The 24,386-nt window shown below is 40.6% G+C and overlaps 1 protein-coding gene across 3 annotated transcripts in view; it reads left to right on the top strand.

Annotated features, from left to right (window-relative positions):
- Positions 1-829: 829 nt before the first annotated feature.
- Positions 830-24,386, top strand: part of sgsm1a (small G protein signaling modulator 1a) — a 45,792-nt gene continuing 22,235 nt past the window's right edge. For all 3 annotated transcript variants that reach the window (XM_056263832.1, XM_056263831.1, XM_056263834.1), the window contains exons 1-3: positions 830-968; positions 1,085-1,128; positions 17,151-17,226. In XM_056263832.1, coding sequence (XP_056119807.1) covers positions 950-968; positions 1,085-1,128; positions 17,151-17,226 — 139 coding nt within the window. In that variant the 5' untranslated portion in view covers positions 830-949. The remainder of the gene's footprint in view (positions 969-1,084; positions 1,129-17,150; positions 17,227-24,386) is intronic.

Raw genomic sequence — 24,386 nt, 5'->3', positions numbered from 1 at the left:
TGCATTTGATTAAATTTATAAGAAGTAATGCATTGAATAATACGTTTATTGGGTTTAAACTAGAATACGTCTGTGAAAGAATGCATAGTAGGCTATACTTTTTTTTAAACAACACGGAAATAGCGACAATTGTGCATATAAATTACTATATATGGGGTTAAAGTACAACCTGTGAGCAGTTTTTCAAGATCCTTTGGTGATCTTCGTTTTACACTTGTTGATGCGCAGCGGGTCATCTTAAAAGTGCCGTCGGAGCTACCTATCTCTGTATAACGGCCGTTGGAGCCCTCTGCTGGTAGGGAATCGTAAGATGGCCGCTCGAACACTTCCGGTGGCTTCACTGCCTGGTGGCAGTTTAGAACGTCATGAGCTATCCAGTCATTATATAGATCAGTGATTTGGACTTACATTACATAGGCTACACAATTCAGCATTCAATCTTTTTACAGTTTACATTTATGGTGCTTTAGCCGTTTTGATCTGCCATTTATTCCTAGTTTGTTCCTCATCCCTTCTTCAAAACCCTCTTTGGAGACATGCCTGTAAACCTGAAATCCTACTTCTCTGATTGGCTAGAAATGTGCTGGTCAAGATGTGGTTGGATAGTTTGGATTTCTGTAGACACCGATTTTATAATAACACTTTACAGGTCCCATTATTCCTGTACTTTATGTTTCAAACACCGATTCGTTTACAAACGAAACACTTTACACACTTTATTCCAGCAGATGAATATGAATTCGAACGTATAACTCACTCTGGGTTTATTATAAATATTTGATTCAACGAGTTCGTCATCTCCACCTATATGGAACATCTCTGGCAGGTCACGTGATCTCGCAGAAGCGCTCGCCGCCAGTCAGAAAGATTGAACAGCGTTGGCTTCATCCATCCAGTCGAGTGTCGAGCGTCAGGGGAGTGAAGCGCGTGAGAGCTCAACACCAGAATCATGGCAACCGCAACAGCAGGTGAGAATATTCTGCTTTATTTTTCCCCAAACACTTGTAAACCACAATATCACACGTTTTACTTTACTTATTCACATTTAATAATTAATTTTCTACCATTCTTCTTTTCCGGCTAGAAGTCGAAAACCGTCAGAGATTGCTGCGAAACGTGAAGAAGGAGGTAAGTGATAGTAAAAACAAATAAAGCCAAGTGAACATTAGGCTGAAACGCCCTTTAAAAATGTGACTCATATTTCAGACATGTCTACAAAATGTGTGATAGTTAACCAAACCCCGGAGCTAACCTTATATCTAAAAGAAACCTGCGAAAGCAAAATAAGCATATCTTTATTCGATTTAATTGTCTGTATAGTTGTTGTACTGTGCAAAAATCGGCGCTCCCCCAGTCTAGAGTAGCCTATATAATGAATTATTTATTCGTTTTTACATGTCTATTTTTTCATGAATGTGCTACTGCTGTTTATCTTTTTCCCCATCAAGCACCTGTCAAACTTAATACCAGCTTTTATCATACTATGTATTTATTTGCAAACCATATTCATGTCTGTATTAATAAAATAGTGAGGATGAGTAGATTTGCAATAATTATATTATTATATTTAATACATCTTGTTTTAAAATAACACATTTCGTAATGGCTTAATGTGCCTTTATACAGACATACGTTGTGTTCAGGTGTGTATACTATTTATTATCGTCCACATCTCCATTTAACAAACCAGAAACATTCTATAAGCACTTTCTACATGTTTAAACTGCCCATCTCACTCCTTTGATTGACTTGAAAAATAGCTGTTTGTTCATAGATTATCTTCTTTTGGAAATGTAAAATTCAGCTTAAGGCTCACGGCATCTTTTGATTGATTTGTGCTATTGATTTGAGGCCAGTCCTAGCTCCTTTGCCTCCACAAATTGCATTGTATTGTCTTTGCCTTTCAGTCCTTTCATTTGATTAATAGGTTCCAATAATCCTTTTGGGTTAAGCAAGCATGTATGTAAGTCTGTGTTTAAGCATTCAATGGATGAGGTTTTGTATATGAATTTGGGTGTGAATTTGTAGATGATTTCCTAGTATTTGCACATGCCCTGTACGGATTCTAATTTGATTTATGGTTCACTATTAGTTCTGATTGCAGTCACTGGTGTACTTATCAGTCCTGTGTGGCAGCGACTCACTCTGTGATATATTTCTGTTTTTAATGTTAAACTCTTAGCTTTGTGCCAAATGACAGATTATGGTCCATCCGTGCACCAGCCTTGTTCTCATCATGTGATGCCCAAACGATGTGAAATTATAGTGCAGTTATGAGGAAAAAGTCCCAGTTACAAGACTGAGCATTTGCTGTCCGTCTATCAATATGAATTTTACGTCCGTGGTGGCTTTTTTGCAAAGGTTGGGCATCTCAACTTGAGGTTTTTGGCAGGCAGAGCCTGGTCCTGATGACTGAAACAGCCAATCAAGAAGAGTGGAGGGAGGTGAACTCTCACCCTGCGCCGTATGGGGCTCATAATGAAAATGTATTCTTGATCCACCACACTGTGTTTACAGCAAAGCTTCCTGAAACCTGCCACTTAGAGAGTCGTTTGGCATTTGCAGTGCATGTTTACCCTTTTGCAGCTGTTGACTAAAATTACGGCAGACCATCATTACATTGCTGATATGATGAGCATAGGCAAAGCAACAAAAAGACTCTTTCTGTGTCTTGTCTTGTGTCTCTCTCTCTCTCTCTCTCTCTCTCTCTCTCTCTCTCTCTCTCTCTCTCTCTCTCTCTCTCTCTCTCTCTCTCTCTCACACTCACACACACACACACACACACACGCACACACACCTGTGTTGACACAAGCAGAGGGTCATGCGCAGAAAGCCTTTCCACACTACCCAGCAGCCCACCATTTGTTTACCTTTCTCTCTCAGCTTCCTTTAACAAAGCTAGTTTAATCCAATGGCAATGCTTATCAGTATCCTCAAAGAACCTCTTTATCCATCTTGAACTGAATAATAGCTATTTTTTCTACTTAATTTTTTTGCAAAGTTATTTAAATGCTATGAAAGCTGGTGTTGAAAAAATGTTTTTTAATAGAAACATCATTATATTGGTCAATTAGACTTTAGTTATACGACTAGATGGTGTGGCAAATCGTGAATTTTGATAGATCACTTTGTTCTTTCACTTGCAGACATAACATGATATCTGCATCTTTTTTTCTTTTTTTTTGCATTTTATGCACTGGTTTGAGGAATTCTGTGGAATGTATTTATTGTACAGATGGTAAATGTGTTGAAAATGACTGGTTCTAAAGTAAAGATTTTGTATGTGTGATGAGCATTTCTAAGGCTTTCTCAATGTTCATGGCAGCACTGAAACCCTACATGTCAATATTGTTTTTGTGCTTGTGCTTGATTAGCATTTATTAAACCATAGATTGAATAGCCATAGAGTCTGAGTCTAAATAATATTTCTTAAGTGATTCTAGAGATTTTAACAATTTCCAAGATTAAACAGATGTCAGTGTCATTTTTAAGGGGTCACAAAAGATCCAGCCTTAATTTAATCATGTAACATGCCTAAAAACAGACAGTATCTCGGTAAAACATAGCAAAGAGATCAAATCATACTGCTTTTCCTCCTGGTTATATATTTCTATGAAAAAAAATGAAAAAAATTAAGAGTCCATCAGCCAATTAATCTCTGTGAGCAGAGACCAGTGTATAAATATGTTGTTACAAAACAACTCCGCAAGATGTTATTTCAGTGTGTGCAAGAAACACTTAAACCTCATGCCAAATATCAGAACACCAAAAAAGCTTTAAGTGTCGAGCCACTGAGAATCATTATACCTAATGAATTTGTAAGTGATTAAACAAAAGCCATATTATGCTGATGTGGTTGAGAATAACTATTTATAAATGCGCTGTATTTGGACTGTTTGTATTAAATCTTCAAGGTCTAGCATCTCTAAATACCAACTCCAGTTAAATCAAACAGGTTTACATATAGCCATATGCAATATTTTGTTTCAGATTTATAGATTCTATTAATTTACAGTTGTAATTGAAATTATTCAACCCCCATTGCAAATCAGGTTTATTGGCAAACTGTATAGACTTTCAGCTGTTTGCAATACAAATCAAACAAAAGTAATTGAAATAGCTCAACACAACAAATGTTTTGCAGTGGTTTCCCCAAATTTACCTGAAAATGCAACTTTTAATGACTTATGCAGTTTCAAAATTATTCAAACTTTTGAATAGAATCCCTCACAACAGAACAAATCTGCAAAAAAGGTGTTGTCTCAAGCACACCTGATGCCACTAATCAAGGGCTTCATTAGTTGCACTAGGTGTGCTTGAGCTAGAACACACGAAATATCTGAACTGGCTAGGTTTGTTGAGTGTCACGTTTGGTCCAAAAAGTTAAGAGAAGATTTCATTGCCCTTCACAAACAAGGAACAGGATACAAAAAGATAGCGAAGGCACAAAATGTTCCTAGAGACACAGTTGGAAGCATAATTTGCAAGTTCAACGTTAAAGGAACAGTTGTTACACTACCTGGACGGGGCAGAAAAAGGAAGCTATCAACGGCTGCAGCCAGATTTCTGAGAAGGCAGGTTCAGAAAACCCTCGAGTGACTCGAAAGACCTGCAGAAAGACTTGGTGGCAACAGGCATTGAGGTTTCAGCTGCACAGTAAGGCGCGTACTAAACGCATGGCAGGACTCCAAGACGTACACCACTACTGAGCCAAAAACACAAGAAAAGTCGGCTCCAATTTGCTCAAAACCATATAAATAAGCCACAGAAGTTTTGGGATTCTGTTCTTTGGAGCGATGAAACAAAACTGGAACTTTTCAGCCCTATGGATCAGCGGTATGTCTGGAGGAAGAAAAATGAAGCATATGCTGAAAAGAGCACTCTGTCTATAGTTCAGCGTGGCGGGGCTCGGTGATGCTCTGCGGCTGCTTTGCATCCTCTGGCACTGGAAACCTGCAGCATGTGGAAGGAAAGATGGATTCATTGAAGTATCAGGAAAACCTAGGAGAAAACGTTATGCCGTCAGTGAGAAAGCTGAAGCTTGGGCGTCATTGGACCTTCCAACAGGACAATGATCCCAAGCATACCTCAAATTCAACCATGGCTTGGTTTCAGAATAAGTCCTGGAAGATTCTACAGTGGCCATCACAGTCACCTGACTTGAACCCCATAGAAAATTTCTGGTGGGATTTGAAGGCGGTTGAAGTACGCAAACCCAAGAATATTACTGAACTGGAGGCCATTGCTCATGAGGAATTTCTACTAAGTGCTAAAGTTTAAGTAAATTTTAAACTGTAGAAATCTTTAAAAGTTAAATTTTCAGTTGAATTTGGGAAAATCACTTGAAACATTTGTTGTGTTGAGCTATTTCAATTACTTTTGTTTGATTTGTTCATTGCAAACAGCTGAAAGTCTGTACATTTTGCCAATAAACCTGATTTGCAATGGGAGTTAAATAATTTCAATTGCAACTGTATATTATAATAAATTATATTATATAAGATTACCTTACCTTACCTTATCTTTAGACTCCGACTCCCCTATTTATTATAGTTTATATAATAATGCATAGTTGAAATGGGCATAAATGTTTTTTGATGGTGGATCATGCACAGATGAAATGGCATAGAATTCAGGTCACCTGGTATTAAAACATGATCTTAAGGAGATGAAATGTATCTTCCAGATCCTCACTGAGTCATATGCCTGTAATGGTACCAGGCCCACTGTACATTCATTGCTTTTGAGATAATTTCAGGATAATATATTATAAAATATCATTCCGCAATGCTCGGTGCCATTATTATGTGTTACATTTTTATTTTCCTTTGTAATCAATTAGAGTGGTTTATTTAAATGAAAAAATATATATTAAATGTTATGTTATAATACTTTAGCATTATTATATCAATATTAGTATTTATTACTATTCTTATAGTAATACGTACTACACCTGCCATTGTCATTGTCATGACCTATACGGTATCAGTTGCGTGGCTTCACTGCCATTCATAAATTCTCTCCCGTCGCCTAATGGGATAGTAAAGTGTCCATCGTATGCACACTTCAGTATCTCGCAAAAAAGTAGCAAGTCATCCGAGTAATTTTCGCCCACTGTTTTGAGAACTGTGAATTGGGACATACTACTCGGCTCACGTTTTTTGCCTTTATAGTATGGAAGTGGGCATATTCGGATGCAGCAAATGACTTGCTTTTTTCTTAAAACAGGGGACAATAAAGGAAAATTCAGAGCAAAGCTCTGCACCTGATACAGATCATCGGCTCATTAGGAGAGAGGTCTATTAACTGAGCTCAGTGTGTCAGATAAGAAAGACATACAAGATGTTCAGTGCTGAGAAGCCCATTCAAGACCAGGATCGAAAACATTTATTTCTTTTTGTTTACGGAGAAAGGAAAGGAGGGAATTTTGGTATGGGGTAATAACTGACTAACTGCTTTTTTGCTAAATTAACCCACAAAGATAACGACTGGGTGAGTTGAATTTATTTGTAAGAAGAATTGAACCGCAGAGTGCAACAAGAGAAATGATACTAGCAAAGCTGCAAAGGAAATCGGGTTGCCTTGGACAACAGTCAATTATACGGTTTTGTGGTTATTATGCAAATATATATTTGGCTGCAGTATGTCTCAAATGACTTATCAGAGCCGTATAAAAAGGCATTACAAGGGCATAGCTGTTTTTAGTGTAGCAGATAAAAGAATAGATCAGTAGAGAACATCATTTAATGTTTAGTGATGGAACCATTCCATCAATAATCAGATCTAAAAGATGTACATGTATCCCCTTGTAGCAGTAAAGTAGTCCAATTTTAGACGGTGCTTCAAGAAATTTGTGATTGGTCCTGCTGTGCATTAACACCATGCATGTATGTGTCATGGGAAATGTTTCTCCAAGAAACATGAAACCTATTCCTGTAGAGCCATATTGGATAGTGGACTGATTTAGATCAACACTACCCACAGAGCATCTCTAATTGTCTGAAACTTCAACTATATATTTTATATATACCATGCAAATGCTAACTTTTCATTGTGCATTTCTTTTTTCAAAGCCCACTTTGGCAGCATTTCAATGTTTTGGTCTCTTTTCAGCATAGCTAAATAATTAGCAGCTATGTGATACTGTATAATGCATTTTGTTATGTACACAATTGATTTGCACGCTTAATATGATTTAATAACGCAGCATATGGCATTTTTTTATGATATTTTATTGCTTCCAGGAGGTTGTGGTGTTACAGCATCTAGACCTAGATGGCACAAGATAATAAATATAATATCAATAAAAAAGGAGGTTTGGGCTCTGGCACCGGGCAGGATGCTTTCCAGAGCGCTGGGAGTCTTTCTAGGTCAGGTTGAGGGTGAAGTAGCCGTTTGTAGCATCAAGCACATTGGCATGTTCACACCAAGGACAACAACTATAACAATAAAGATATACAGTAGTTCTAAAAATCGTTATATAAAAATCGTGATGTAAAAGTCTACACAACAACTATAACAATAACGGCACAGAGAAAAAACGGTGTCTGGACTCTAATGTAGTTATCGTTATAGTTCACCCAAAAATTAGCCCATGATTTACTCACCCTCAAGTCATCCTAGGTGTATATGACATTCTTCTTTCAGACGAATACAATCGGAGTTATATTAAAAAAAATGTCCTTGCTGTTCCAAGCTTTATAATGGCAGTGAATGGCTGTTTCTGTTTTGAAGTCCATAAAAGTGCACCTATCCATCATAAAAGTGCTCCACACAGCTCCGGGGGGTTAATAAAGGCCTTCTGAAGTGAAGCGATGCGATTGTGTAAGAAAAATATCCAATATGGACAAAACAGAAACAGGCAGTCACTGCCATTTATAAAGCTGGGAAGAGCCAGGGCATTTGTTTTTTAAATAACTCTGATTGTATTCGTGGGCTAATTTTCATTTTTGGGTGGACTCTCCCTTTAAAGGATGGCCTTCGGTTTCAAAGTATTATATTTTTGTGTTTTATAAACCCTGGCAGCAGTAAATGTCAGATAATGCTAATATTGCACCAAATGAGAGTCCTGTGGATTTGTTGTCCATTGACAGTTTTGAAGTATGATTGGGACTGTAATTGCTTTCATTGTGTGAATTTGCCTGTTCTTATGGAGTAGTGTAATAATCCACTCAACCTCTTAGCCTTTCAATTCACACATTCGCTCTCTCAGGGTGATGAAGCGTGGTAATATGTGGCAAATCATTTTTGTTCTGGTGGAATAAATAGTGGCAAATGCCATTCCTATTCATAGTTGGAATTGTTCATCGGGGTCTGCTCAGAGTTTAAGCAACAGTTTAATGTGGTGCCAACACATTTGGGAAGTAACTTGGCAACCCAAGCTGTGAGACTTTCCATACTATCTCCATGGAAACCTTTGTCATGCTGCTGAGACATCAGGGACAGCTGAGCTCCAAATAGATCCCGATCCCCCCCACCCCCAACCCCCCCCCCCACACACACACACACACACACACACACACACACACACACATACAGCGTGACAGAGTCTCTACAATGCACACTGATTGATTGATAAGAGTTTAAACACCATTAGTAAACATTTATTGATAGATTTATTTGCTCTTATCGCATCAGTTGATCTTTGATGGCAATGCACTCACTGATGTATGAATGTTGTTGTTGTCTTTTAGTTTTTTGGTATCCTTAAAATATTATCTCTGTTGAAGAAATTATCAAAAGGCTCCAGAGAGTAGGGATGCTCCAAACAATAATTTATTTTCTTATACTGATTGCGGTAACAGAAGTCAGTCAGTCGAGTATCAGCCTAGTGACTCTAGTCAAGTACAAATCTGATATCAGAACAGACTTTTTTTTCTAGATCAATTTAGAATATTTATAGATGCGTTTCTATCTCTATCTCTAATATATATTTTTTATTTTTTAAATGTAATTTATTGCTGTGATGGCAAAGCTGAATTTTCAGCATCATTACTCCAGTCGTCAGGGTCACATGATCCTTCAGAAATCATTCTAATATGCTGATTTGTTGATGAAAAAAAAAATTATTCTTTGATTTAATGGAAAAGAAAACGAATCGGTTACCTAACGTAACCTCGGTTCTCTCTAGATGAGGGAACGAGTATTGTGTAAGCTAGCTTACGCTACGGGAAAGATTCATCTTTTCTGAAATATTGAAGCCAAAAATTATCCTTAATTTTGTATCCATTGTCAACGCAGTGCTGCAGCTGCAGACCTTGAGCGGGCTAGCTAGCGAGCTCATTGGTCGCCCTGTGGCAACTGCTGCAGCCTATGGACGGACAGAATGAACTCGCGTCCAATGAGAGGCGCTCGCGCCTTCATCACGTCACAGCCCGCCAAACTGGGCGTGGCTAGAGTGTATATTAGCGAGGTCCGAAGGCTGCATCCCTGGTTTTCATAGAATGAAGCGAAAAATCGCTCGTGGCGCGAGCACGGCAGGCTACGCAATACTCGTTCCCTCATCTAGAGAGAACCGAGGTTACGTTAGGTAACCGATTCGTTCTCTTACGAGAGGTTCCTCTCGTATTGCGTAAGCTAGCTTACGCTACGGGAACCCATTGTCAACGCCGTGCGCGCCAAGCATCCACAGCATGAGCCCAGGGGGGGGGAAACCCCGGGGAGCCCTATGAGTGGGGAAAACATTTTGGTCAGCAAGAGTGCGGGCCAGTGTATATGTAATACATAAGCACATAGTGGGAAAGAGACAGAGCGGCAGTGTCGGTCTGTGGAGAGTTTCCCATCAGTGCAGCTCACCAGGAGAGCTGTAGCGTATTAGACCGCTAGTAATTTCGCCTGCAGGGCGGGTACTTCCAGATTGTAAAATCTGACAAAGGTGGAGGGGGAAGCCCAGCCCGCTGCCACACATATGTCGTGAATGGAAATCCCGCTGGACCACGCCCACGAGGAGGCCATGCCTCCAGTGGAGTGAGCCCTAATGCCTAACGGGCATGGCAGGTCTTTTGACGCGTACGCAGCAGCAATAGCGTCCACTATCCATCTAGACAGTGTCTGTTTCGAGATGGTGAGACCTTTGGCGCACCCTCCGAACGAAACGAAAAGCTGCTCAGTGCGTCTGAAAGAGGCAGAGCGCGCAGTATACAATCTCAGTGCTCTCACAGGGCAGAGGAGATTGGCGTCACATTCGCTATCGGATGTTGGCAGAGCCGGTAGGGAAATGATCTGCGCTCTGAACGGGGTACCGATCACTTTGGGGACATAGCCGTGTCTAGGTTTTAAAATGACCTTGGAGTCATTTGGTCCAAACTCAAGACACGCGGTGCTGACAGACAGCGCATGAAGGTCTCCCACACGTTTAACTGATGACAAGGCAGTCAGAAAAACGGTTTTGAGTGAAAGGTATTTCACATCCACGGATTAAAGCGGTTCGAAAGGAGGGGCTTTCATAGCTTCGAGCACTAATGAAAGATCCCAGATAGGAACCGATGGGGGGCGCGGGGGGTTCATCCTTCTAGCTCCCCTGAGGAAACGGATGACCAGCTCGTTTTTTCCCAGTGACTGGCCGTGCAGTGGTTCAGCGAACGCCGCGACGGCCGCCACGTATACTTTGAGCGTGGATGGGGACCTGCCCTTATCCAATAGCTCCTGTAGGAACACGAGCAGCGGCGAAACCCCACATGTCCGTGGGTCCAGATCTCTGTCTGTGCACCATTTTAAAAACACAGACCATTTGGACACGTAGAGTCTTCTCGTGGAAGGAGCTCTAGCATGTATGATAGTGTTCATAACTCCCTCTGGCAAAGCGACGGGTAGTCGTTGATCACCCACGCGTGCAGCGCCCAGCGCTCTGGGTGGGGATACCAGATCGTGCCGCGAGCTTGAGAGAGGAGATCTGATCTCACTGGAATGGGCCACGGGGCTGTCAGTGACAGCTGCGCAAGCTCCGGAAACCATGTCTGATTCTCCCAGCGCGGGGCTATGAGGAGCACCGAGCAGCGCGTTTCCTTGATTCTCTGTATTACCTGTGGCAATAGCGAGACGGGAGGGAAGGCGTAAAGCGGGCGGTTGGGCCAGTCCTGGGCCAGCGCGTCCTCGCTTTTCGAGAAAAATACTGGGCAGTGAGAGTTCTCCTCTGACGCAAAGAGGTCTATCTCTGCTCTGCCGAATAGGCGCCATTACATCTGGACTGTTAGAGCGTGCAGAGACCATTCCCCTGGGGGAATGTTGTCTCTGGACAGTCTGTCTGGGCCGTCGTTCAGGTGGCCCGGCACATGCGTCGCCCTCAGCGAGCGCAGATGGCACTGGGACCAACTCAGTAAGCGTTCTGTCAGATGGAAGAGGTTCCTGGACCTGACACCGCCTTGACGGTTTAGATAGGATACCACAGATCTGTTGTCCGAACGGACCAGGACGTGGTGACCCTGAATGACCGAGAGGAAGCGCATGAGCGCGTACTCGACCGCTATCATTTCCAGACAATTTATGTGAAGGAGCTTTTCCTGCACCGACCATAGGCCAAACACCGGTGAGCCCTCGCAGACCGCGCCCCAACCCGTGTTGGACGCGTCTGTCGAGATGACTTTTCGGTAAGATACAGCTCCCATCATCACTCCCCGCTGATACCATTCGGCTACTGACCAGGGCTGCAGAGCTGAAATACAGGTCTGAGTCACTCTGATCGGCTGGCGGCCTGTGGCCCAAGCCCGGCGAAACGCGCGGGTGTTTAGCCAATGTTGAAGCGGGCACATGCGCAGTAAACCCAGCCGGAGTACTGCTGAGGCCATGTAACCTAGCATCTTCTGAAATTGTTTCAGAGGCGTGTGGTTGTTCATCTGAAAAGATGCGGCTAGTCGCTGAACACGGCGCGCACGCTGTGTTGATAAGCGAGCCGTCATAGCCACGGAATCTAGCTCTATTCCAAGGAAGGAAATCGCTCGACTGGGCTGAAGTGAGCTCTTGGTCCAATTGATTGTGAGATCCAAGCTGTTCAGATGACTGAGGAGAACTGTCCTGTGAGACAGTAGCTCCGTGTGTGATTGTGCCAAAATCAGCCAATCGTCCAAATAGTTCAATATCTGCAAGCCCTGGCTCCGCAGGTGTGCGAGCGCCGCGTCCATGCACTTCGTGAAAGTACGGGGTGCTAGGGACAGGCCGAATGGAAGGACGGTGTATTGATAACCCTGACCGTCGAAGGCGAATCTCAAGAATGGCCTGTGACGGGGATTTATCTGAATCTGAAAATAGGCATCTTTCAGATCGAGAGACATAAACCAGTCCCCCTGGCGCACGTGCGGGAGGAGTTTCCTGACTGTAAGCATTTTGAACGGTCTTTTCACAAGCGCCCTGTTCAAAAATCTGAGATCCAAAATCGGTCTGAGGCCGCCGTCTTTCTTGGGAACAAGAAAATAACGGCTGTAAAACCCCGACTCGCTCAGAGAAGGCGGCACTCTCTCTATGGCCCTTTTGCACAGAAGGTTTGCTATTTCTGGGCAAAGGTGCGCTGCGACCGAATCCTCGACTGGAGGGATGGAAGAATAGCCCTTCTCGGCGGCGCCATCCACCGAAGAGAGAGAGGCGGAGGCATGGGAGCGGGTCCTGGCCGATAGAGGCGCGCTCCACGACTTAGTGAGCTCGGCGTGGAGTTCCGGCAGGAAGGGCGCGGCGGCGGCTCTGTAGAAAGCAGCCGTCGAGTCTGTTGGGGGCCTGCTCAGGGGGCGGTGACCACTCGAGCCCGAGGCGGTCGACGGCCTGTGTGAGGAGGCGCATTAATTCCTCTTCGACTCCGGCGCGGGTCCTGCTGGATTCGTGGGCCGAGGAGGAGGCGAAGGAGCCTGACCACTCCTCGCTGTCCGAAGCCATGACTGAACAGCAGTCCTTTACCTCTGCCTCGTCATCCGAAATGGCAGCAGTGCGGCCGCTCGGCGGCAACTGCGCGTGCGGGGAGGGCGGGGGGGGTGAAAGCGAGGCTCGAGGGAGAGGCTCCGGCGAGACAGTCGCTTCCAGCACCGGTTCCGGCGGCCTTTGGGAGCGGCGCTTCTTCTTGCGCGGCGAGACGAAAGGCGGCGCTGCGGCTTCGGTTTTGAATGCTTCGAGTCGAGCCCGCAGGGTCGACATCGGAAGCTCCTCGCAGAGGTCGTATCCGCCGTCAGCGAGAGCGAGCTCGAGTCCCAGGCAGAGAGCGCAGATGAGGTGGCGGTCTCCGGCGCTGAGACGGGCGCGGCATGAACCGCAGGTGGTGCGAGGCATCTTTACAAAGACGCTCGTGCTCTTTTGTGATAGTTCACTGAGGAACTAGCTAGCTCTGAAAAAGGATACGTCACCGGATGGCGTAGCTTGCCGGATGGCTGAAGGTGGCGAAGACGGCCGGCTTCTTCAGGCGCTGTCCAAGCTCGCTAAAATGCCCCTCAGACGGCGACGTGGCTTCTGTGGATCAGATGCGAAGAGCTTCGCTGAAGAGATGAAAATCAGGGATGCAGCCTTCGGACCTCGCTAATATACACTCTAGCCACGCCCAGTTTGGCGGGCTGTGACGTGATGAAGGCGAGCGCCTCTCATTGGACGCGAGTTCATTCTGTCCGTCCATAGGCTGCAGCAGTTGCCGCAGGGCGACCAATGAGCTCGCTAGCTAGCCCGCTCAAGGTCTGCAGCTGCTGCACTGCGTTGACAATGGATACAAAATTAAGGATAATTTTTGGCTTCAATATTTCAGAAAAGATGAATCTTTCCCGTAGCGTAAGCTAGCTTACGCAATACGAGAGAACCTCTCGTAAGAGAACGTGGAATCGTGTGCAAGTTGTATCCAATTTAATGTTTTTTATGACTGACACAAACTATTTTGAATTGGTTACATTAGAGTCACAAGATCCATTAAAAAAGGTCAGTTTTGGTGCCCGTATCAGGCCAGGTATCGGATTTGTGTATCCCTGTAATGGAGAGCTAAACATCTCATTTGTTTATCTGTGTATCGAGTCAGCCACAAAGTAAGAGCTTTCATGAACTTCTAACCTCCTGAAAGATGCACTTGAAGGGTTCATCAACAAAACTGCCTGGCATGCTCTCCTCCAGCTCAACTCATCAGTCCAGTGAATTTTTTCTCTCTCTCCTCTCTTTCTAGTGTATGGAGACTCCCAATTGGCTGTATTGGTTAAATATGCATGAAGCATGACCCTATACCATTCTTCCACCTCTACTGAAGCTGCACATTTTGTAGTATCATTCAGGTCAATAGCATGAAGCAAGCACCACTAAGGATAACAACTGAAATTTCTCTCTTAAATTCTCTTTCTGATGTTGCTTTACTGTATTTTCGTGTCTTACAAGGGAGGGAAAAAACTATGGTCAGTGCATCGGACACAGATGTTAAAATGTCAAACCAGCCTTAAACTTTTCGGTAGAATTTGTGCTTTGGCAGCATCATAATCTTCTTGGTGTCACAAAACTTATGCCTGTTTCTAAAAATAACAGGCTTTTGTTCTGTGGTTGTGCTTCTGATCCGCACCTTTGTGAATCATACTGTCGTGATCTGTTGAGTGCAAGTCATTTGGTCTCTCAGCGAAAGTGTTTCCTCTGCATCCTTCTTTCTCCCTCTCTGGAGGTATGGATAGGTGTGATTCTATAGCGTGGAAGAGGAGAAACATTTACCTCTGTGTCGAGCATGTGGATGTAGAAAGTCTTTTTCAATAAGTAAAGCACTTTCAAAAATCGTAATCGTAATCAGAATAGTCAACATTAATCTCTTGGTTTGACAGGTGGTTTGAGATTAAGTAGTTTGCTACGCATACATTTTTTTTGTTTTGTTTTTTGATCTGGGATTTTTAAATGCCAGATTTGGGGAAATAAAGAAGACCTTGACTCTTTCTCAGGGCAGTGGGGTCACACCAAATCAACAAGTTTTGCTCTGAAGAGCTTGTGTTGTCCTGCTGCATTAGTTATGGGGAAATGGAAGAGAAGGTCAGGGAGTAAATATCAGAATTGGAGTGCACCCACAGACTGAATACTAAAGCAGGATGCTATGAGCACAGTAATGGGCTTTTCTTGCTCGTTTTAACGCTGTTAATGCTTTACCTTACAATAGTAATTGATTCTGGGTAATCAGGTTTTAAGATTTCAAACTGCACATTTTGAAATCAACATGAGGCAATAACCTTAGGTTATTGTTCTGATTTGCATAATTACAAGCTGAGTTACTTTGATTTCACAAGTGCAGCATGTGACAAACAAAATGTGATAGATTTTAATAAGGAAAAATTGGATCTCTTTTATTATCTAGATTAGACTGCAATGCAAATGGTGACTTTTCCTTAATTCTCAGATTTTTGTGTTTTGAAAGAAGCCTCTAGAGCTCACCAAGGCTGCATTTATTTGATTAAAAATACAGGAAAAACAATAATACATTATTACACTGTAAAATAACTGTTCTATTTTAATATATTTTAAAATGTAATTTATTCCTGTGATGGCTAAGCTTAATTTCATCATTGTCACATTATGCTTCAAAAATCATTCTAATATGCTGATTTGCTGCTTAATATTTTTGTGAAAATCGTGTTTTTCATGAATAGAAAGTTCGAAATAAAAAATATTTTAAATAAGTTTTTATATATCAATTTTATGTGTCTTTGTTGAATAAAAGATTGAATTTCTTCTAAAAAAAATCAAACTGACCCCAAACCTTTGAATGGTAGTTCCTATAATATGCAAGGGATTTCAGTAGAAGCACCTGAGAAAAAGCTGAAATGTAACTTGAAGTCTCCTGAGCTAAGAAAGGATATCCTTTGAGCAACACATTTTTCCTTTGGGCTTGAAATGTTACCACGTAAAGCCACCCTGGTTGTTAAAAACAAGACAAAAAACGAGGAAAACTGAGGAGAATCTGGCATTTTGGCCCTTTTGACTCTTTCAGATGTTAACACTGAAAAGTGTTTCTACAACTGTGAGATGCGTATAAATATTTCATGAGGCAAGCCTTGAGGTGAAACAGAAGGGACTGAACCCCTTTCAAAATTACAAGTGTAAAACATTGCTTAACCCAGGGTTACTTTCACATCTCTTGCCCGCACTTTCATGTCATGTCCAATGTATCAACGGAAGAAACCCACAACAGGAAATTTCCATTAGCCACTTCCTGAAGCCAATCAGCAGGCTAATTTCTTTCAGCCAGACCCTTCCATACTGGACAATGTTCAGAAAAGCCGTGTTTTAGTGTCATTTTATCTCTCATTGAAACTAGGCCAATAATACATTCTGAACGCACGCAAATGCAGTTTACCTTCACTTAAAGTTATTTAAACACCCACAAAATCTGACGTGATCATCTAGTGTGTGTGTGTGTGTGTGCAGTCTATCCAGGACATAAAAATTGTGACATTTTATTTGAATGATCTTCTACTGTAAAACCACCATCCACAGTCACGATGAGAAAGTGCTTTATACATAAATCACGCATGCCGACTCTCAATTTCTCCTCTTTATAGTCAGGGGAGATGAGTCATGCATTCTTCCTACTCACCACGTATACACTCTCTCCTTCCTGTCATTTATTGCAGAGTTTTTTTTATTTTTTTTTAGCTTTGAGTGTTTGATGGCACTAATGAGGATACTTGTTAGAGAATATATATTCATAAGCTATGGAAGGAAATTTATGACAAATGTATTTGAAACAACAACGCTTATTGAATTGCACTAAATGAAAAAAAATATTCATTGCATTAACTGTGTTTGCATTTAAAAATTTGCTTGCTCGAATTTGTAAAGTGAAAAAAAATGGATCGAAAATTACCTCCGAATTTTTTATAATGAAAATATGTGTGAAATGTTTTTAATTGAAATATTCACAGCTTAAATATACGACCATGTTGAATTTCAGCCCATAAAAATGCAAGCCCTAAAAATACACTGCATTAAAATGCAAGCACGGTTAATGCAATGCATATTTTTTTTAATTAGTGCACTTCAACAAGCTTTTTTGTTTCTAATACATTTGTCATCATTATTTTACTTCCATATAAGACCTGCATCGTTTGACAGATTCACAAATAATGGGAACATCCACAATGTGTTAAAAAAGCTGTACAATGTTTGCAATAATTCATCATGCTGTATCCATTCACCTGACTCAATCAGCCTCTGCTGTGTCTTCATGTCCAACACAGGTCAAGCAGATCATGGAGGAAGCAGTCACAAGGAAGTTTGTTCATGAAGACAGCAGCCATATTGTCTCATTCTGTGGTAAGTCAAAGATCATTGAACCATTTCCCCAGTTCCCTACTCATGTATTTGTGTATTTAAAAGCATTGCAGCCCAAAGAGTTTTTTTTGCTCAAAGTTTGTCTTTTCATTTTACAAACAGCACCATCTACACTGCAAGATTACCTGGTGCAGATATTCTCGTTTAGAAAGTTTATATCCACTGCCTTTTGTACTCAGAATAAAAAGGTCTAAACAATACACAAAAGATTTCATCAAAAATATCCTTGAAAAGCTCTAAAATAAAAGCATTTTTATAAACCTATATGTTTAAATGTAATCGAAATAAAAAAAATCGAGTTTTCAAACATAGGGTTGACAGTACTAAGTGAAAGTATAAACTATGCTTTAGTTACTGGTTCTTGGTTATTAGAAAACATAATGCAGTTCTTAGTTATGGTTAATTTACATGTCAACTTGGTCTCAAATTAAATCTAAAAAAAGAAAGAAATCTACATTCTTTACCTCCATTAATAGAGCTATAATATTAATGTGGATAGCATAAGATTATTTGGTCCTTGAAAAACTTGATGAGAAATGTTTGAGTTCATTGAAATATATACTATACCGTTGAAAACTTTGGGGTCAGTAAGACTGTCTTTTGTGTTTTTTAAAGAAGAGTGCATTTATTTAATAAAAAATACTGTTAAGACATTAATATTGTGAAAGATTATTACAATTTCAAATAACTGTTTTCTATTTTAAAATGCAATTTATTCCTGTGATGGACAAAGCAGAATTTTCCAGTCTTCAGTGTCTCATGATCCTTCAGAAATCCTACTAATATGCTGATTTCTTGCTGAATGAAAGAATTGCTGAATTTTATTATTGCATTTCATATTGTTTTTTTTCCCTGCTGATCTGTGAACCTGTGAAATATCAGTTTTTCTGTGTGTTTGCAGATTCTGGTGTCTTTACAAATCTGAGTTTGTAACATTGTTGAGATGTTTTATGAGACTAAGATGCATGTTAGATTATTGGGGTTTTCTCCAAAAATGTCTATCCATTTACTCTCCATTTAATCTTACGTTCAATCATTTCAAGGAGAAACAGTTGAGATGTTAAAGGGGTCATGAATTGAGAAATCAAATTTTCCTTGATCTTTTGTCATGTAAGAGGTCATTGTACTATAAAAACTTCCTATAAGTTTCAGAACTCAAATCTTGCTTGTTAGTCCAACAATAGCTTTTATTGAATCCAAGCTCTGAAAATAACTCGTATCGGATTCTTTCACATTATGCCATAATAGTGTGACGAAAGACCTCCTTTGCAGAATCAGAGCAATGCCTACTTCTACATCATCGCATCTTTGTCCCAGCCCACTGGCATGTTTGTGAGATGAGAAGGAGAGATCCAAAGGATCCTAATTTCCCGCTAGGAAAGTGGTTATTTATTTTCAACTAGCTATGTGAATGTCTCAGTAGAGCATTATTTGTTTGTTCGGTACATTTCACTGTGAGTTCTTTGGTAAATCAGTCGCAATTTCAGCACAGCCTTTGCAAAAATACTTTTACTGTAAGATATGAACCGTACAGTAATCCCACAACATGTAAGTAAAGGTGTTAATTCTAACTGTACGTTCACACCGCCGCCGACTTGAGCGTCAAAGAAGCTCTGGCCGCCCTGTCAAGGACGCTTGTCAAAAAGTACGGGGAAGCTTGTTGACGCTTTGGACGCTTTGAACGCTCTGACGTTGCAGGAAGAATAGAAGTGTCACAACATGAAATGTAATAAACAGAAAAAAAAACAAGCAATACATTGAAGAAACCTTTTATAATGACAGCATTTTTATAACCGTTTTGGTCACATTTGTTTGGGAAAAAAAGAATAGCTAGCTATTATTATTATTATTTGCGTCAAATCGGTGTCATCGTGAGCAAATGAATTGCATTCCCGCTTTAAAACTAGCGTTCGTAAATATTTCAAATAAAAGTTGCGCTCATGCGGTCCCCATAAGCAAACAACGTCATGTCATAAATGATAGGAAACCTGTAGGAAACCCAGCAACGGCGATTATTAGCATCTCTTCCATTTTCTCGGAACTAATGTTTTGGTAGGAACGAAAGTTTACATTGTATGTTTCTCCGGAATCAGCCAGCGCGAAGGACGTCTATATTCCGATTGGTTGCTGGCGTTTTGCCGCTGCTTGCCGCTGGCGATATTTTTTTTCACAGGATGGTAGCGGAAGACTCATGAATATTCATTAGGGAACTCATCCCTGATTGGTCTTAACCCCAGTGACTGGTAGGTTTAGGGGCGGGGTTAGGGGGTAGGTCATCAGACCAATCAGGGATGAGTTCCCTAATGAATATTCATGAGTCTTCCCCTACCATCCTGTGAAAAAAAATATCGCTTGCCGCTGAACCGCGTCACAGCTCATTACCATAAAGTTCTTTCAACTTTCTGATTGACGCTCAAAATGCCCAAAACGCAGATGGATTTGACGCTCCTTGCAGCTGAGAAAAGCTAGCTTCCATTGAAAATGAATGACTTCCGGCCGCTTTGGAAGCTCAAGTCGGCGGCGGTGTGAACGTACAGTAATGCAGAATCTGTGATAAGTGATTTCTGATATGTAATGTTTAATGTACTCTCAGACGTTCTTTGTCTCATAATTGTTTATTGCGGTTTATGTGTCAGTAAATTAAGCCAGTGACTAAATGATCAACTTCACATTGTTTCTCTTAGTAGCATGAAAATAATCTGTTATTTAAATTGATTAAATTATATACAGAAAGCGATCAAAGGCTCCATTTATAATCGCTGGATCTGTCAATTACACAGCGCAAGTTTATCAGTGACTGAGTTTTGAACTCTCACCAAAACTCCCGTTATGATCAATGACGTTGTCTACACTACACAACAAATCTTTTATTTGCATTGTGTTTTCAGTTATGATGGAAGCATTCGTGAGAGTGCAGAAATCGAGTTGCAATGACGAGATCACTGTATTCATGCGCTCAACAGACTGTCTGTCATCGGCTACAATGCTTGTCACTGATTTCATGCAACGGGAGTAGATCTAAATACTAAATATAGTGCTACAATCAACACTTTTCATGATTAGTTAATTTTGACAGCTGTAATAGTAAAAAGTTAAATCTTAGTAAAAGATTTCAAGAGTTCCACATGTAATACTTATTTCATATGCAAAGATATTAGCCAATCATACTCAGGGTAGAAAATGGCCTTTTATTTCTAAATTATGACCACTTTTTATGAACAAATCATACTAACATTATAAGTGATAACAAAATGCAGTTCATGACCACTTTAAAGAGATGTAATTTTTCATTTCCATGGGAGACTCTGGGGATCAGTTGTGTTTCAGAACTCGGACATGGTTTGGCTAATTCCCAGGTAGAACATTCGACATTTAACTGGCCTTGGAAAGCGCCAAAGTGCATTAATGTCAGAGTAGGAGTAAAAGGAGAAGTGTCATGTTTATTGAGTGTAGATTAACATAGAGGGATAATTTCAACATATATAGACCAGTAAGTGAATGTGTGATCGAGCATGCTGCAGTAAGTGCTACCCACTGTTTGTGAGCAGTAAATCTGTCCACATAATAAAGTTATCACTCTTCCACACACACTGACACACACCTTCTCCGTTGCTGTGCAAATTCACATCAAGGTACCATAACATGATGTTTAATGATCGAGCGGTGCGTAAACAGAATAAATGAGTAGTCATTAATAATGCAGTTTCTGGTCATATTCACCTTGTTGGGTGAAGGCTGTATTGTCCTGTCCAGCTTTATTCACATTTGCATTTGACATTTTCTAAACCGCTTTTATTTCTCGTGGTTAGGGAGGTGGCTGCAGGGCACAAGCCACTGCCTTTTTGTCCTCAAGGGTCGAGGTTAGTGTTGGGCGATATGCTCCATAGTCATATAATCGTCCTATCGTCAGCCTGTGAGGAGGAGGGGGAGGGGGGATCTTTTTCTATCATTCTGCGAGCAAAGATGGAGTTGGTGATGAAGAAAAATGTCACATTGCATAGAAATATTTCACTCAAAATGCGATTTCCCGTCGATAACACATGCAATTGCAAACTTTGCACAAGAGTTACGCAGTAAAGGAGTCTCAGACCACACAGTCAATTATTCCCTGAAGGTGAAGGCAAAAACTGAGCGAGCTTTTGGCATCTGACGCTGCACAGCACATTAATTCTCTGACACAACGAGAGCGGAATCTACCTCAGTGCTGATAACTGATAATCTTAATTTACTGGCTTAATATTTCTTTTGTGGACCATACATTAATGACAGTGAAAAAAATGAGAAGAATGTTTCTTTCTTGTTAAATGTTAAAAAAGATTAATTTTAAAGTCATTGTTTGAAGCTGCATTTGACCTTCATCGATGTCTAAATATTGTGCTGTGTTCGGACCTTAAGACTGTTAGGCCTATATAATAATATTATTATTAATAATGATAATTTGTAATTGTATTGTTATTCGTGTCATTAAAATGTTTTGTTAATGTGCTATGGAAACAAAACCAAATGTTCGCTGGCGAACAACGATGCCGTGCTGAGTCCGTGCTGCTGAAACATTTTGTAATTATTCTGCTGCTTTCCATTTCTCGCTCTCACCAGGCATCTAGTGAATCCGTGCTCTCCCGTAATTCTAGCGTGTCAACATTCATTTTACATTCCAGTAAACTGTGAATTGTTTTGTTGTTAGTGTTTTAATCCTTTTCTGCAGATTATTGAGCTTGAATTGACTAGCAGAGTGACCAGTGCTGGACAATTAATATTAATGCAGTCACGATTTCTTCTTTTCACCTTTAAGTAATTGTCTTCGGTTAAAGTCATGATTTGTCTAAACTCGGGCAAGGGTAATTTTTGCCGCAAGGCCCACGCTGAACTCAGAAGACTGCGATGCAAAAATCTTTTTTGCATTTCAAAATACTGAAGTGAAATAATCACACACTGCTTAGATGTCTATTAGGCTTGATGCAGATTAAACAAGCAGTGATGGGTACACAAACAAGTCTCTATACAGTAAAGTTGACCCGATCTGGAAGCTTATGCCATTTATATTCTGCGGTTTACAAGAAAATCAGTCTGTTTTTAAGACACATTTTTAACACATTGAATATCTTGATGATAAATGGTGTTTATCATAACGTTATCTAGAATAAAATGTAGACTGTAAGAATGTGCAGTCTTTTATTATTATATTTGTAACAGGAAATAACAAGATGATCATCCAGTTACTTCCTTGAAACCCTCAAGTATATAGCAAAGAATTTTGGAGGACTAGTGTGTATGTGTACAGTTATAATGTATTGTGATTAGTGCCCTTTGTCTTTGTTTGGGCCACTGCCCCTAAAAATGTCTGCGCACTCCCCTGCTGACAGCAATATTACTTTCCGTAGAATTGAATCAGCACAACTCTATGAGGGGTCAAATGCTGTTGGCAGGTTTGAAATGTTTGTAAATTAGACTGTTTTTCTCTCTCTGCATCCAAGCAATTATTGCACTCAAAAGTGTCTCGTTGGTGTAGAAATGCAACAAAACCTTGCAGTTAAAGCTCACAGAAAACGCTTGTGGAGGCACTTTTTTTTAACCACAATGTGGTGTTTCTGAATAACACTAATCAAAGTAGCTTGAAAAATGCCTTTTGATAAATGGCCTTGTTAACTCGTTTTATTACGTGCCTGTAGCGGCAGTGGGATTCAGTAGATGATTATAGGGCACGTGCGCATTGCTGGTTTCAGCCGGTTGTTCCTGCAATTCACTGAGTTCTGATTCATCGTGATTTTTTTTTTCTGCCCTGCTCTGTCTCCATCTCAAGTCCACTCAACTGTCTCCTGCCACATCACTGAACCTCTGCTGAGGTCATTGAAGAGGCAAGTATAGGAAAAACATCCCAAATTAGATCGTTTTAATATTACAACAGCAATGAGATTAAATTGATAGCTCTTTCCTGACTCCAAAATACTCCAGTAGTTTCACATGTGTATCATCCAGAGTTTCAGATGAGGTCTCAACAACGTGTCAGACTGTGCCAAGGTACCAACGTATGCAAGATTTCAATATAAACTCAAACATTTCTCATAAAATTCCTCAAGCTAAAAAAATAAATAATAATCTGTTGGTGGATCAACAACTGTCTAATTTGTGTCTTTTTATTTCTTCTAAGGAATCTGAGACAGAATTGATAAAGGAATATTTATAAAAAAAAAGGAAAAATCTGTCATTTCACACTTTGGATTTTGTCCATACCATGAAAGTTAATATGGTCCAATGTTGTTTGGGTCCTATTGACTTTCATTGTATAGACAAAAACAGTTAAAATATTCTTGAAAAATATTCTTTCTTTTTTATTGTATTCTGTGCAGAAAAAAGCTTAGCAACAACATGAGGATGAGTAAATGATGAAAGAATCTTCATGAACTCCAATAAATGCCCTGGTCTAAGAAAGGGCAACCTCTGAGCAAATTTTCCTCTGGGCACTTTTGAACCAAATCAGAAAAAAAAAAATCCGGAATACTTGAAGAGAAAGGAAAGAATGTCTAATCATTATGCCTCAATGGATGAATTCCATTACAAGTGTGTTATTACTGTAATGATGTAATACTGCTGCTTCTAGTGTGGTACTGGCAGATAATAGAAGGATGGAGGGTAGCCAGATTTTGCTGGCTGCCCATGGGGGGAGTAATTAGCCATCATGATTATAGTGATGTTTACACACATAGCAGATGGAAATGTCAACATGTTCCCATCCACCTATTTCTATGCGTATTTTGGGATATAGCATAAAGGCGCTGAATGGAAACGGCAAAATGCGCATAAAAAAACATATGTGCTCAATTGAGTCGGATAAACTTTTTATCCGATGAGAAAACATGCACATAAACTAAGATGGAAACACATTTACCGAATACGCATCAAAGTCATGTGTCTTTGTGATGGGGCGGCATAACTGGACTAACCAGCGGGCCGATCTCATTGCACAGCATATGAAATGCTGTTTTGGTTGTTCTTACACGACTGTGTTCCCAAACAGCAGGCATCTGCCTCCGAAAGCTAGATAACTTTGAGTTTCGTCTGCGTAGAGTAATTTATTATATATAAAATGATTCTTCTCCTACTTCAGTCATTTTTCTTAGTGATATGTGGTACCAGTTTATCAG

Source organism: Rhinichthys klamathensis, unplaced genomic scaffold (assembly GCF_029890125.1).
Source record: "Rhinichthys klamathensis goyatoka isolate OS25496 unplaced genomic scaffold, OSU_Roscu_1.1 h1tg000210l_1, whole genome shotgun sequence".
NCBI classification, from domain to species: Eukaryota; Metazoa; Chordata; class Actinopteri; order Cypriniformes; family Leuciscidae; genus Rhinichthys; species Rhinichthys klamathensis.
The sequence above is the reverse complement of the archived record's forward strand: the minus strand, read 5'-3'. Positions and strand labels throughout refer to the sequence as shown.